This window comes from Sceloporus undulatus, chromosome 1 (assembly GCF_019175285.1).
Source record: "Sceloporus undulatus isolate JIND9_A2432 ecotype Alabama chromosome 1, SceUnd_v1.1, whole genome shotgun sequence".
In the NCBI taxonomy this organism is placed as follows: Eukaryota; Metazoa; Chordata; class Lepidosauria; order Squamata; family Phrynosomatidae; genus Sceloporus; species Sceloporus undulatus.
Window position 1 is genome coordinate 77,534,957 of NC_056522.1, and position 15,314 is coordinate 77,550,270.

Consider the following 15,314-nt stretch of genomic DNA (forward strand, 5'->3'; position numbering starts at 1 on the left):
CACCATCCACAAAAATGTGCATAGATGCTTTTTTTAAAGGCCAACCGTATTATATACAAATGTGTGGCACCTTGGGACCTCCTCCAGTAAAAACAATTGCAAATGCTGCATATACTCAAAGTACAGAAAACTATGAACTTTGATGGTACTACCATAAGTTATCTGAAGCAAAAATGCAACCCAACAAAACAGCTCATAATGCCTGCCAAAAACTGAGAATAACCAGCTTCTGTTAACACAGTTGTCAGAACTATCCAACTCCAAATTCCAACAAGAAGAGTTTGAGGTCCAGTTTTGACAATACTCTCCACTATGTTCTCTTTTCAACAAGCAGAATGCGAAATTGTTTCTTCTCATCCCAACTGGCACATTACCACTAGATATCCAAAATGGGCATAATCCCCAAAATATGGAAATCAAATGATGTGATGTGAGCTGACATGCACTCAGATTTTCACATCAAATACATTCACATGTAGCTATCCAAGATGGATGAAGGGACGAAAGCACAATTTTGCTCACTTACATGTAGGAGGAATGTAAGGGAAAGTACTAAAGTAAATTAACAATCTTGACTATGACTCAACATATGCATTATTTTTTTCAGGATAATCATATTCAAGATTATACTGTGGTATTTTAGAAATTCTCCAGAATCTACCTTATTTAAGGGTACCACTGGTTTGGAATGTTTTTAAGAGTGAGGTCCAAGGGTTAAGCCAACAAACAGAAAGGATTCTGAGGTGATATATAATATCCTAGGTCTTAGTTTAGGATTACACACACACACACACACACACACTATCTGTATTACCTTTAGTGCAAAAAAATAAAAGCTAAAGAAAAATTCAAGAGTTATAATTTGGCCACTCCAATATGATTTGCATTTTAGAACTATATAAATAATCCCCACAACAGCCCTGTGAAGTTGAGGAAGAACACTTATATGGGAACATATAGTACAGTTACCTGTCAAACCACAAATACAATTTAACTACCACAATTAGCATAAATTCTCCTTAGGAAACATAGGCACACAACTTCCAGCAGTGTACTCAATGTCAATAAACCGAGAGCTTATTTTTCAGAAGAAAGTTAAATAATTAAAAGGCTCATGATTTTATGAGGATTGTAAATTACATTTCATATTAAGGAGAAAATGAAGATTTATTTTCCATTCAATAGTCAAACCAAACAGATTCTAAATACATTTTGAATCATTTTAACCACATCACAACAGGTTCAGAAAACAAATTTTAGCAGCAAATGAGAAAACTAAAGATTCACTTTTGACAAAAGGTGATACAAAAAGCTATGTTTACCAACACCAACACTAGCAAACATTTGATGTATGTCTTTTAATGTTCTCTTCTAAGTTTAGAGGGAAATTTTCTCAGGTATTTAATCAAATTGTAGTAGAATAACTATCAACAGAGAGGAAACGAAATCTTCAACTTTCTCCTGAAATATACAGCAAGCATTTACTTCTATCTCTTTAAGCACCAATCCATTCATTTTATTTTGCAACACCAATCTGATAGCGCCATTTAATAATAATAATAATAAATCACAACGAGGACCAACTATTTATGCAACACTAAAACTTAAGTCCTATTTGAATTAAATCATACATAGTGCTTACGAAGGGGACAAGTTATAGCATTTTATAATGAATACAACATATATATATATATATATATATATATATATATATATATATATATCAGCTATCTAGAAAGGGTACAGTAGTCTGCAATATTAAACCTCTTGAAAAAGATATTACTATCACTTCAATTTAATGTAAAACAACAACAGAATGGTCAAAACAGTATTTGGTTAACCAGCTGTGGTGTTGCAAATTTCAGGTACACTCAAATCATGTCTTATAAGCAAGAACTGCAGAACTAAACTAACCTCTGTCTGCGGTCACAATCCTTTGGTAAGGATGGACACGCATATCGTGCCTTCGAACTTTAGTAGCCACCGCACCTAGTTAAATTGCAATTACCAAGACAGTTAGAAAACATTTGAAAAACATTAACAGCAGGCTTATCAAAATGGAGTTTAAATGATCACCTTCTTTTAAAAAATCATTTAAACAAAGCAACAAGTTAAGGCACAGTAGTTTCAATCTTTTAACCTTACTATATGGAGTATATATGCACAAATTAATATTGCATTTAATTTAAACATCTGGGCCTTAACCTGCATCAACAATTCAGTTACAAACTTGATTACAGTATTTCATGAAATCTATTAGACCCCCAATACAATTGAGCTTTACTAGTCACATATTCACTGAAGTGCCTTTCTTGCAGCAGGACTATCTTAAATAATGCCATTTTTAATACTGAAGGTTCTTTGCTAGTTTAAAACAACTTCCAGTTTTTATCCTCTAAAAAGGTTTTGAAGCAATTCCTCAAGCCTACAGACTGGTTTAAAACTAAGTCAATAACTGTGAACTGCAATGAATTAGGTGATTAGTAAAGCAAATAGTACAGAATACATAGCAGTCAGTATACTACCATACACTCATGTATCACAACTAGTTTGTCATAGCACAGGCTATATAACTAATTAATAGCATTTTTATTTCTATGTGCAAAAAGTGCAAGTAAGTCACTGACTGCTAGGCTACATTTTTTCAAGGCTGTTGAAAACTAAGCATTTGTTAAAGTCAGCTTTGATGAGAGTTCAGATAAGACCATTCTCCAATTTCTTAGCCTTTCGTTGGGAAAGCCATACCTAAAGGTAAAAGGAAGGGAATTAAAAGTTAGTCAATTAAAATCTGATGGTCTTGTCAATCTTCCCTTACATTATCACACGATTTTCCTAAATCAATCTTCTGGGAACTTTATATAATCTTAGTATTGTGCCATGTATAAATGGTAATTACATGCATATCCATTATGTCCCAATAAAATGTATGAGTCTTTCAATGAAAAAAACTTAACTGTGGCATATACTTCACTTCACTAATAGCTCACAGTTTATTAGCAGTATGTGTATTTGCCAAATTCAATAGCAACCAGTTTCTCCCATTCTACAGACGCTTTTCTCTATAGTAAACATTGTTCTGATTCTAATAATACAATCAATAATGAAGAGAGTGGCCATCACATTAATAGCAATGGTTTATAGTGTAGCACCTGCAAATCTTTAGATTTCGTTAATTATTCTGAAGTTCACTGGGTGATAGCATACTTTAAAACAAGTACTTCTACACACTTCCTTATATTATAATTTGGAAGAGGAGTTTGGAAATCCTTTGATGGCAATAAATCAGAATATAAAGTATTATATATAGTGACATTATGTGAAGAAATATCCAAATGGTAACTGAAGGTGTACTACGACTAGTAATGATATTTGAGATCAAACTAGTTGCATCCTGAAAGAATATACTTGGAAAGGAAGAGAAAATATGGGGCAGTAGGAATGGTCATTGTATTAGAGCAGTGGTTCTCAACCTCTGGGCCTCCAGATGTTTTGGACTTCAATTCCCAGAAGTCCCAGTCAGTATGCTCATTGTTCAGGAATTCTGGGAGTCAAAGTCTCAAAAATCTAGAGGATCAAAGGTTGAGAACCACTGTACTAGAACCTCAAACCCACAATGCTTTAGCTGTCATAAATTCAAAACAAGGGATATTTAAGATAAAAGGAATTATGTAGTGGAGAACTATAGTGCAATCCGTTATATAAAAGCAATATGGAACAATGAAAGAGAAAGAAAAAATGAACTGTATTTTTCAGTGGCCCACAGGAAAATGTGCACTTATGGCCCCATTCCCACTTACAGATAAATCTGTGTGCGATCCAAATCAATGGATCGATTTGACAGCGGAGCTTGGTTCCCACTACATTTGCCCCAATCACATTTTTTCCCTCCAAAACAATCCACTTGTGGTTCACATTCAGGCATGAATTGATTCAAAATGGACCCACTCCAGCCAGACAAAGGGCAAATTTAAATAAATTCTGATCCGCATGTGGTTCACACGTGTGCAGATTTGATTTATTGAAAAATCAGTGGAAAAAAAATCAGCATCAAAAAGACATGGGTTAAATGGGTCTAGCGCATGGCTCCCCTCTCAGAATCACTTCAGCGATTTGGATTAAGTGGGAACCAGGGTCATTTGAACCAGTTCAAACCGATTCACGATCCCGTTTAAAAGGTAGTGGGAATGAGGCCTATATATACACATGAAATCTCTTCCTTTTCTTTCAAAAGAGTGTTAAACAGTTATCCAATGATAAAAATACCATAGGTGTGCAATCATGTTTAAGCTTTAAGTCCCCCTGACTTCAATGAAAGAGTAAATTAAGTATTCACCAGTGCAACTTATACATGTCTGCTATGAAGTAAGTTCTATGCAGAGGCGATTTGGGGAAATATTTGACTCATCTTTTCACAGAACAGGAAGCAAAAATTATGGATACAAATGTATAGTTTTGAATCTTACAATTCACACCTTATTTCTGGCTTATATTCAAGTTCTTGGGCACATTTTCGTTTATCTACAACAGCTTCCAGATCTGAGAATGGTGCTCCAGATATTTAATGAATGAGCAACCCCACTTTAAGATATCATCTATAACATTTTAAAAAAAATTCATGTGATCACTGGTCCAAATGATTGGAAAATGACCATAAGCAACAGGAGTACAGTACTGTATATTTCTCACTAAATGAAACCGACTGGACTTACATCCACATAGTTTTGACTGGATTATATCCTTTTAAATTTGATCAGAAAATAATGCTGAGCAAACTTTAAAAAGAGAAGTGCTACATCCTAACAGAACACAGTACCAAGATAACCTCTCTCAGTCTCTCTCTCTCACATATATATATACACACACACACACACACACACACACACACACACACAAATTGGTAGGAAAGATTATGACCTTTGGCACTGTTGCTATATTCTAGCCCTTGTATAATGGTCAATGAAATGAAGTATCAAAAATGATAAGCATTTCAATCTTCCAGGGAAGGGGAGGTGTCAAAAACCAACTCCAAGAATACAGTGGCATTACCTTTCCTGCAACTATGGGACAATCCAGTTAACACTATCTTGAGTCCCACTGTATGCAGTCAATGAAGTTTCATAAATGAGATTGTGTTTTTTTCAGTTGGTGTTATGTCCCAGTAAGCCACATAACATGTACCCTGTGTCTTTCAGGAGATCAATGCCTATCCATTGATGAAGAGTGAATGAGTCTACCCTAATCTGAAGAATACAGAATGGAAGATTCATATAACATACTGTAGTGGTTTATTTTTTCACATTTTAGTCCCTCTCACGGCATCATAGTGTACCTCATTAAAGAATTTGAAAATTATTGCAGCATACTAATACACTAAATTAGCTTTCCTCAATGTAGAGTCCTTTAGCTGTTTTGGCCTACAGGTTACTCATGAACTTGCTGACTGGGGTTCATGGAACTGAAATACAAAATATCTATGGGCCAGATATCTGTGGAGATAACTACACTAAATTAATGAATATGTTTTTATATTCAAAACACATAAAGCTGCAAACAGTTCTGTATTATACTCTCTCATACAGTGGACCCTCCACATTGGCTGGAGTTAGGGACATAGGACCCCATGAAAATAGAAAAAACATATATTAAAAAAACTTCTTTTTTTAACCTCAAAGAACACCTCTCTAGGAATCTCTAGGTCCTTCAGTGCATCTCTATGGTCAATATCAACCAAAGGTTGACCACAGAATTGTGCTCAAGGACCTACAAATGCCTAGAAAAGTGTTCTCAACTTCTGTTGAAAGTTGGCCACACAGTCATGTCAGAGGATCTAGAGTTTTGTAGGGAGAACATATTAATCAAACTGGCAAATAATCAAAAGCCAAAGCCACAAATGTGGAGGGCAACCTGTATTTTCAAAATGTGAAAAGCAAGAGACAGTGAAACAGATGCCAAGGAAAATGCATCAAGTTGGCAATGTGCTTCAATAATATCTTCATCAAAGAAACAACCTTCTATATAGCAAACAAGCATTTCCAAAGAAATTAGTTTAAGGCACTATGTGTGTTATAAATACACCATAATTTTCTTTTTAGGAAAACACATCCTTCCCAATGCAATGTTAAGGGAATTATATGTCATAACACAGTCACTTTTGGGTCATACCATCTAATAAATTAATATTCAATAAATTATCTGTGAGAAACTTACCTAATACACCACTGGGTTCAATAGGATACTCAAGAATTGATGTAGCAGGTGCCAGTGTGTAGGGGTACTCATAAGGTGTGTAAATTAAACCAGCCTCAGGTCCTTGGGGAACTATTGCAGCAGTTGGGTGAGGAGTTCCATTTGGCATGACAGCGGTCTGTATTTGTCTGATCAAAGGCATTATGGTAGGGCCAGCTGGCGTAGGGGTACGCAGGGCAGCTGGCGGTAGAACAGGCGCAGGCCCCGTGATAATCCTTGGAGCCTGAGCTGTTGCTGCAAGAGAAAAGGCAAGGGCTGCTACAGTAAGCAAAGAAATTTAGAAAGAAGTATGGAGACAGCAGTGCAAAACATGAAAAGATGGAAAAAGTAGAAAGTAGGAAAGAAGAAAAATAAAAGGAAATCATTAGTACATGCATAGATCACACAGTGCCAAAGCACACCATTCAAAAGCAAACAGCTTTCCATTTCCCAGTGTGATTAAATATGAACATGCAAAATAAAAGCTAATTTAAAATGGTAGAGTAGATTTCTAAAACAGGTTACACAGCACAAAAGCTCAATTTAGACCACATGTGTTTTCATTACCTATGCCTTCAAGACTGCATGAGACTGAGAGGCATGCAGGAAACAAAGAAAATTTTGTTGTAATTGCATATGGAATATTAAAAATAGTAAGATTACAGAGTCCACAGAAGCTTAGATATACAATATTAACATGTTTCAATGCATCACATAAACATTCTATTTATTATGCAGACTTTTAAATTTGTTATAACCTATCCATTTCCACTCTGGTGTAAGCAGTGAACAGTGGAGTATAAACAATGTATGGAATACTTGGGGTTATACATCCATAAAATACCACCAATATTTCTTCTACTTCAGTATAGTTAGAAAATATTTGTGTAACAGTTTTTCTGAAGTACAAAACAATTGTATATAGAGTAGAAAAACATACTTAAAACGTAGGCATAATTAAAATGCACAAAATGTTAGAAAATAATGCTCGCACTGCTTTCAAAATCATCTAAAATAGCTGCTGTTATTTCCTAGGGTTTAAGGCTAGTATTATTGACTCATTAAAACAGAGTGAAATGCAACTTCCCAATATATTACAACATATTTAGGTTGTATTTTCTAAACCATTGGGAAAAAGTGACACTCATTTAAACTTACTACACAACATGACTGGATTATAAAACAGATAGACTAATCAACAGAACTTAAGCTATATTTCACAACCATCAGAATATATATCCTCACTTCTTAACCTGTTTCCAGATACAAAGAACTAAGGAAATTCCTACTTTGTGTATATATCGACAACATTATCAAACAGAAGATGCATGTTAATGTATCAAATACCATTCACATGCAACCTAACACAAAGAGACTAAAATGGAGAATCAAGGCCAATGTAATTGTTTTTGGTGTAAACAACTGGACTGGCCCCAGAGTTATGTAGAATGTAGGTTTGTCTAACACGGTCAACTTTTTTTCTCTTGTATGATTTCTAGCATCTTCGCCTGATGAAGATATAGCTAATATAGCTGCCCCTAAACAGTTATACATGTATACTGGAGCTCCCAATGCAGGGACGTAGCGGGGTGGGGGGGTCCGGACCCCCCCTTCAGGCCCTGGGGGCGTTCAAGCTCCTTCCTCTCCCCTCCTCCCCTCCATCAAAACCACGGAAAACTCGGAGGGAAAAGGGAAAAGACAAAACAAAAGTTGCAAGCTCAGAGAGAGAGAGAGAGGGGGGGGGGGTTCCCTGTGATTTCTTTCCCTTTCGTTTCCATCGGCGTCCAGCTTCCACTCCTCCTCCTCCTCCCCTTCCTCCTGTGTGCTTTTGCCAGAATAAAAGTCTCTTCCTTCCTGCAGAAGGAGAGTAGGAAGAAGAAGGGAAGGAAGGAAAAAAAGGAAGGAAGAATGATAGGGAGGGAGAACTGAAGAAAAGAAGGAAAAGAAAGGGAGGAAGAGGAAGGGGAGAAAGGCAGAAAGAAAAAGGAAGGAAGCTTCTAAAAGGAAATATAAAAGAAAGAAAAGGTGACAATATAGTAAAATAATAATAATAACAACAACAACAACAACAACAACATCCTTTACCCAAAATGCTGAGGACTAGATGTATTTTGGATTTTGGAGTTTTTCAGAGTCTGGTATATTTATATATGTCTAATGGGATATAATGGGAGATGGGATCCATGTATGTCTCATATGCATCTCATAGACATAGACTGAAGGTAATTTAATGCACAGTATTTTAAAAATAATGTTGTGCTTCTGTACACTGAGCTGTCAGCAAAACCCTGAGACCACTATTCCTTGTATAATTCAATAATTCAGTAATTGATCTAAACCTTCAGGATTTCCAGGTGTCCTTGAGTTGGGGTCAGGCCAGATGCTCTCAGGGTCAGTTTTGGGTTTTGGAATAATTTAGGTTTCAGAAGTCCAGAGAAAGGAGACTCAGACTCTACTCTGGACATTTCTCCTAAGAATGGACTCATGTTTTCAAAAACAGTCTTTTCTGGATTTTTGCAACAACAAAAAAGAGAAGGGTCTGGGATGCAAAAAGGCAAGAGGCTTCCTTCCAGCCTTGTTTTTTCTCTTTTTTAAAAGACAAACAGAATAAAATACAGCTTTTTCAGCATGTCAATGGGGATGCTTTGATGGAGAGTTCCTGCATGGCAGAATGGGGTTGGACTGGATGGCCCTTCTTGGGGTCTCTTCTGACTCTATGATTTTATGATTAATTAATTAATATATGGAATCAATCTAAGATGATGAATTGGGGCTGTGGAGTCCTATGGCCCTGCTCCAGGAAGGCTGCACACTGCAGAAATAATCCAGTTCGACACTACTTTAATGCTATGGAAAATCCTGGGATTTGTAGTATGTTGTGCCACCAGAGCTCTCTGACAAAGAATGCTAAATGTCTCACAAAACTACAATACCCAGATATTGTTGTTGTTGTTATTTTCTTATATCCCACCTTTCTCCCAATATACAGACTCAAGGTGGTGGTTTTCCATAGCATTAATCTATAGTATATCTTTCTACAATGTAGATGGACACCTCCATTACATAATTTGTTGAGGATGCTTTGACTGGGAGTTCCTGCATGGCAGAATGGGGTTGGACTGGATGGCTCTTGGGGTCTCTTCCAACTCTATGATTCCATGCTTCTATAGCACTCTGAGCCTACTGTGATTTTAATTGTTTTTAAATGTATAAAGTCTTATAATGTAAGCCATGCACTGATGGACTATTGCACTATAATTTTTTATTGATTGATTTTATACCCTGCCTTTCTCCCAAAATAGGATTCTCTTAAAGGAGTTTGTTTATTATAAAAAGAAAGGAACGTATAATGGCTTGGAATTAAAAATTATGATAGATAGATAGATAGATAGATAGATAGATAGATAGATAGATAGATGAGCAGAGTGTCTCTGAGCATGAACAGAGTGGCTGCCGCTCATTGCTCGAGCAGCTGCACTTTGCTTTATCGAGCTGAATATATCTGATGTAAACACCTTCAGAGGAAGGACTCAGTTTGCATCTGCATTGAAAAAATAATCCAGTTTGATGCCACTTTAACTGCCCTTGGCTCCATGTTGTGAAATGCTGGGATTTGTAGTTTGTTGTGGCACCTGACAGATGACTCAACAGGTCCTCAAAACTACAGATCCCAAAATTCTATAGCACGAAGCCGTAACGGAAGTTAAAGTGGTGCCATCGAGGTGTCAAGGGTAAACGCTCGACCCTCTTTTTGTGTTTGGGGGGGGGGGGCTCTTAGCCTCTCAGAATGGTGGCACTTAGTCTTGACCGCCCCTTCCCAAAATCCTGGCTACGTCCCTGCCCAATGTTATAAAAATTGCCTTGACAGTCCAGCTGAATGGAATGAATTGAGAGGAAAGTATAGCACACTTGTTAACAGGAAAAAGGTGAGAAAGTATTTTGATATTAGCAAGCAGGAAAGGTTGGAGGAAGGTTTGCAATGAGATTAGGCTTCTGGGAGCACATTTCTGGAAGAAAGTTCTGAATGGCATTGGCAAGGGTTTTGTTCTCCCTTCTTTTCCTGAATACTGAAATCTCAGTGCAGCAAGCTGTTGGGGAGAGATTGGCTGCATCATATTTAATCTCTCACTGGTGTTGTACAGTAGTATGTATTCTATATGGAGAACTGTTTCACCAATGCAGTCTCTTTTGCTTCCTTTCATCAGCATTATCCTCTTACTAGAATTCAGCACATACATACTATTAATGAAGAAGACACATCATTTAGGGCCTTATTGCACTAGTGACTTCTTCGATAAAACAGCATTGTTTTCAAAAGTACCATGCAATTGAGACTGCTCTCTTCCCTATCACACCTTCATAATCTTTCCAGCACTGCAGCCTCCATCAGCACTCAACCTTTATCATACGCAGCATTTGGCACTGCCCACAGTCAGTCTACAAGGCTGGAGCAGGATTGTTGGTGATAGTGTGGCTTGAAGGCCTTTCATTCATAGGGCCACCTTTGTTTATAAGTCAAAATCGACTTGATGGCAGTCAAAAACCTAGTTATCACCCATTTTCCTAGTTTGGTATACGTGCACATATACATGCATGCCCACAGATCTCCTCCCTGCGGAAATATAAATTACAGGCAGTCCTATGGTTAAAAAAAGGCCTTTCTTTCCTTGTGGTGGGAGAGAACTTACTGATTTGGGACAGGCTTAAGTAATTGCTAGCAGATGAACAGCATCAGCTGAAGTAGCAATTAATTTGCCTGTGTGTGTATGTATGTGTCAGAGAAAGACTCAGAAACCAGGCTACTCCACTGAAAAATGTGGTGGTGGGGGGAGCTTCTCTGCTTCTACCTCTTCTTCTCATTGATCACTGGTAAGAAAAGGGCATCTAAACCACATCCACAGCATACCTACTGACCATCCACTGCATTTTGATTGCAGGTACTTTTATTTTATTTATTTATTTTAAAGAGGGAAGTGTGACTGCATATTGAGTGACTGCCTAGATGGGAGATGAGGAAAACCCCTTGGTTTTGTCCTCTGAAAGCTGATTAAAATGTCAAAAAGCAGTAAAAGAATTTCAAAATAGAGGTTTGTGAATGGGAAATGCTGCAAGCAAGAAATGAAATTCTGGAGTGGTTTTCTCTAAGAGAAGGAAAGATTCTGTTCCCTTTGCAGTTTAACCCTTGTTTTGAAAGCAGATGCTAGTAGCAGGAGAATGAGGGTTATGGAAGACTAAGCTAACTGCACCATTTGCCATTCTCTTTAATTTTCAAGGGCATGAGGAGACAGGTTCCTACTTTTCCCCCTGGGAAATGGAAGGTATTCTGCAATATACTGAAACAGAGGGAGGGAGAAATTTATTTGGTTCACATTTTAATACCAACCAACCTAACCTGCACTTCCTGAATGAAACACATTCAGGGAGAATTCAATGATTTTTACACTTTTATGTCAGTGTCCTCTAATCAATGAACTTGTACAAATATTAACAAATTAGAAAACAAAAAGCATAAGATGGTAACTGCTTGCAAATTATGGAAAAATGCATAGAAAAAGGTATACATTAGTTGAAATATGCAGGAAAATGTGCACAATTAGCGTAATGGCTACAAAAATCAACCTGTGCTTTAAAAAAAATATTCAAAGCAGGAAGAAATCAAAACAAATGGATATTCCCCCTATTACGTCAGAGACACTTGCTACAGAAATAACTTTTTTTCTGCTAAACCAGGATAAATTTGTGAGTCCATAGAATGTTATCTTCCAGTTCAAGCAGAGGTGCCGTCCACAAATGAGAGCTCCAGTCATGGAAAGTGATTCTGCTTAATTCTTTCTCCACAGAGTTCCTAAACATGTATGTAGCATTTTCAAGAGAAAGCTATCCCAAGCAGGGGAAGGCAGAGAAATTTGCTTTTGCAAGCCCTGTTATGCACATATAATATGGATCCAGTGCTTTGTACCAAATCGGTCTTGATTCAACTTTTGTCAAATCTAACCAGGATGCACTCTTAAAAATAGATTTATATTTTATAAAAATAATATTAATAATTTACATGTATTAAATGTTTTAATTAAACTTTGCTTTGTTTGCTCCTTCTCTATATTTTGAAAAGGGGAAGTAGCGATGGAAAAATTCTCAATTAATTTCTCATACCATAAAAAGTGGCCTTAAATTCTGCCTACCTTTTTTTTCCTGAGAGCACACCAAAGCATATGTAGCAGAGATGTGTGAGATTTCAGTGCCCTATTGCTCCTGGCTCCACTGCCCTATCAGAATATGACCTTGAACCTATTCCTTCATTATCTGAAAGAAGACATTGCACAAGTATGAAGGAGAAGCATGTCACTCAAACTGAACATAAAAAAGAGCAATCCTTTCTCCTTTAGCCTATAAATGTTAACTCTGGTTAAAAGGAAAGAGAATAACTTCAAATCAGAATATTTAGGCTGCAATCCTAAGAAAACATATTTGGGAAGAAATAATTCATTTAAATATTTTTTTAAAAAAGATTACAAACCATTTGCCTTTATTTTTAGGACTATTTTTTTAAAAAAGAAAAGCCAAATTCCTATTCAAATTGCACTTAAGGTAACATAGGCCTGTTACAGACTGCCAAAATAAAGCTGCTTCGGGTCTCTTTGGAGGCATGCTATTTAAATGATGCATGGGTCCTAAGAGTCCGGAGGTTGCACCAAAGCCACACTCCATTCCTAAGCACTGGAGTGCAGCTTTTGGTGCAGCTTCCAGATTCTTAGGCTGCATGGCACCTTCTTGTCCTAAGCTGTCAAAAACCCCAAATCACTTAAAATTTTTACCATAAAGTATTTAGAATGTTTTTATCTTGTCAGCTGCCTTGGGCCCCTTTATGGGAGAAAGGCAGCATAATGAAGTCACAATATTAAAAAAATAAAAAAAAATCCGTAAGGACTAATGTATAGATGTTTCAGGACTGGCCTCATATTCCTGCTCCTTCTCTTTATGTCACATACAAAATACATCTTACAAACACATTCACATAGAAACATACAACATGAAACAGGGTGCCATTTGGGCACATTCTTTTGTACAAATCGCCATTTAGAAAGATCTACAGATGTCAAAAGCAACTGGAATATAAAGTGCAGTCACTTCATCTGAAATGAGTATGAAAAAGCCTCAGCCATCTGATTCATTCCCTACAGAAAACAGTAGTCCTTAACCATCTAGTTTATTATATGTTGATTTGCCTCACCAAGAAAAGAAAAATGCCTATATATCTACAGCATTACCAAGCTGATTTACAAAGGAATACAGTAGGTGATCTAAACTGCCAATTTTCTTTCTCACAAGTCTCCAATAAACTGCAAAAACTGGGAGATTTCCTGCCATTTGTCATGATAATGACACTGAAAAAAAACTTCATCTCTGTAAGTCACAAATCTATTAAAGTTGAAAGATCCTACCAGACATGTGTGATATCCTAGGACAACCTCTATGGCTTATTTCCAAAATATGCAGCCACATCATTGAACAGCTGATAAGAGTCTCATCCGAAACAGATGGGCCAAAAAGTGGGTCTTCCAGATGCTTTGGGAGTGTGGTGTGCAGACAACACATACACCTGACGCAGCTGGAAGCTGCTCTGGGGCCGCCTAGGTTGGCCCGAGACTGCTGGCAAAAGAAGCATTGAAAAGCTGCTGTTTGCCAGCAGCTTGTCTGGAACCACAGCAGCGGCCCACTTTAAAAGCAGGCAGTCCAGTCAGTGGTCCTCAGCCAATCAAAGCTACCAGTCTGCTTCACCCGTCATATTTTCTTCTCAAAGCTTAAGATATCAAGAGTTTGTTCCCAAAAGACAGAAACTCTGGAGTGCTCCAGAGCAGACTGGTCTACAGAACTACGTCAAGCTCACTGCCTTTTCTTCAGTCTATATCTAATTTTCCAATACCCAAAGTTTTGGGGCCAATCAGGCAGAAAAATAAATCAGTGGCAAAGTGAATTATAGATCAGTTTTTGGTATCATACATTTAGAAACTTGTTGTTAGTATTATTTCAAGCAGGGGGCTAATGTATGAAAGAAATGCACAGACACAGACTGGACAGACATGTCACTACACTGGTACCCCGGGATACGAATGCGCCGCCTTACGAAATTTCCGGGTTACGAAAAAAATCCATTCAAAAAAACTGTTCCGGGTTACGAAGGTTATGTCGGGTTACGAAAAAATTTTTGGTGCTTTTCGGCGCTATTTCACACGAAATCGCGGCTTTTCCCCATTAGCGCCTATGGCTTTTTCGCCTTACGAAGTATTCCGGGTTACGAAAGCGGCGGCGGAACGAATTAATTTCTTAACCCGGGGTACCCCTGTATTCATAATGTTTTAGATCTGGTTGCCACTTCTTCCCATGCTACATTCCACTGGGACATGGTATAGAACTCAAAAAAGCTTGCACATCTCGTTAGGCTACATGTAGCCAGATCATAAACAATGCATACTTCCACTGCCACAGTTGGTCCCAAGAAAAGTTAGGAGAATAAACTGTGCCAAGACTGAGTACAGATAAGTTTCTGACATTTCAAAGATGACACCCAACAACAGATGGAATGTCTGAGCAAAGATTGGATTTATGGTTCTGATAAACTGGCACTGTGTCCTTTAAGGGAGAGTATTAACCAGGCCACAGTAGACTTGCCTATAAGCTCAAGTGTCAACATCTGTAAAAAGCATGTGTGATTAACTAGCAATTTTCCCTAGAACGCAGGAGAAAAAAGGCACACAACATTTTGGGGAAAAGACATTCTCTTCTGGTAAAGGACCAAATCCAGATTGGGGTTTGATCTTGGTGCTGTAAAGCCCTCCTCTGCTCTACTCATACTGGCATGAAAGAAGGGAAGATAATAGCTGGTTACCGCTGTAGTGTGATTTTCTGAGCTACTAGAAACAAGACAGCAGACACCATGCTAATATTACATGGGTTGTTTTACTATAAAATGCTATGCCTAGATAAATTTTAAACAGTATGCCTTCTATAAGCCAGGTTTTTAGTATCCTGATCAGAATTTTATCTTTGCACCAGCTGCAGAACTGGAGATACAAAGCAGAAAAAAAATT

General features: G+C 37.5%; 1 protein-coding gene across 9 annotated transcripts in view; it reads right to left on the minus strand.

Annotated features, from left to right (window-relative positions):
• Window positions 1-15,314, minus strand: part of QKI (QKI, KH domain containing RNA binding) — a 194,712-nt gene that overhangs the window by 25,683 nt on the left and 153,715 nt on the right. For 2 of the 9 annotated variants that reach the window (XM_042474590.1, XM_042474616.1), the window contains exon 6: window positions 6,208-6,504. In XM_042474590.1, the coding sequence (XP_042330524.1) occupies window positions 6,208-6,504 (297 nt within the window). Of the gene's footprint in view, window positions 1-1,726; window positions 2,746-6,207; window positions 6,505-6,792; window positions 6,817-15,314 lie in introns of those variants that run through there. The other 7 variants (XM_042474563.1, XR_006104603.1, XM_042474572.1 and 4 more) reach the window with 7 other exon arrangements.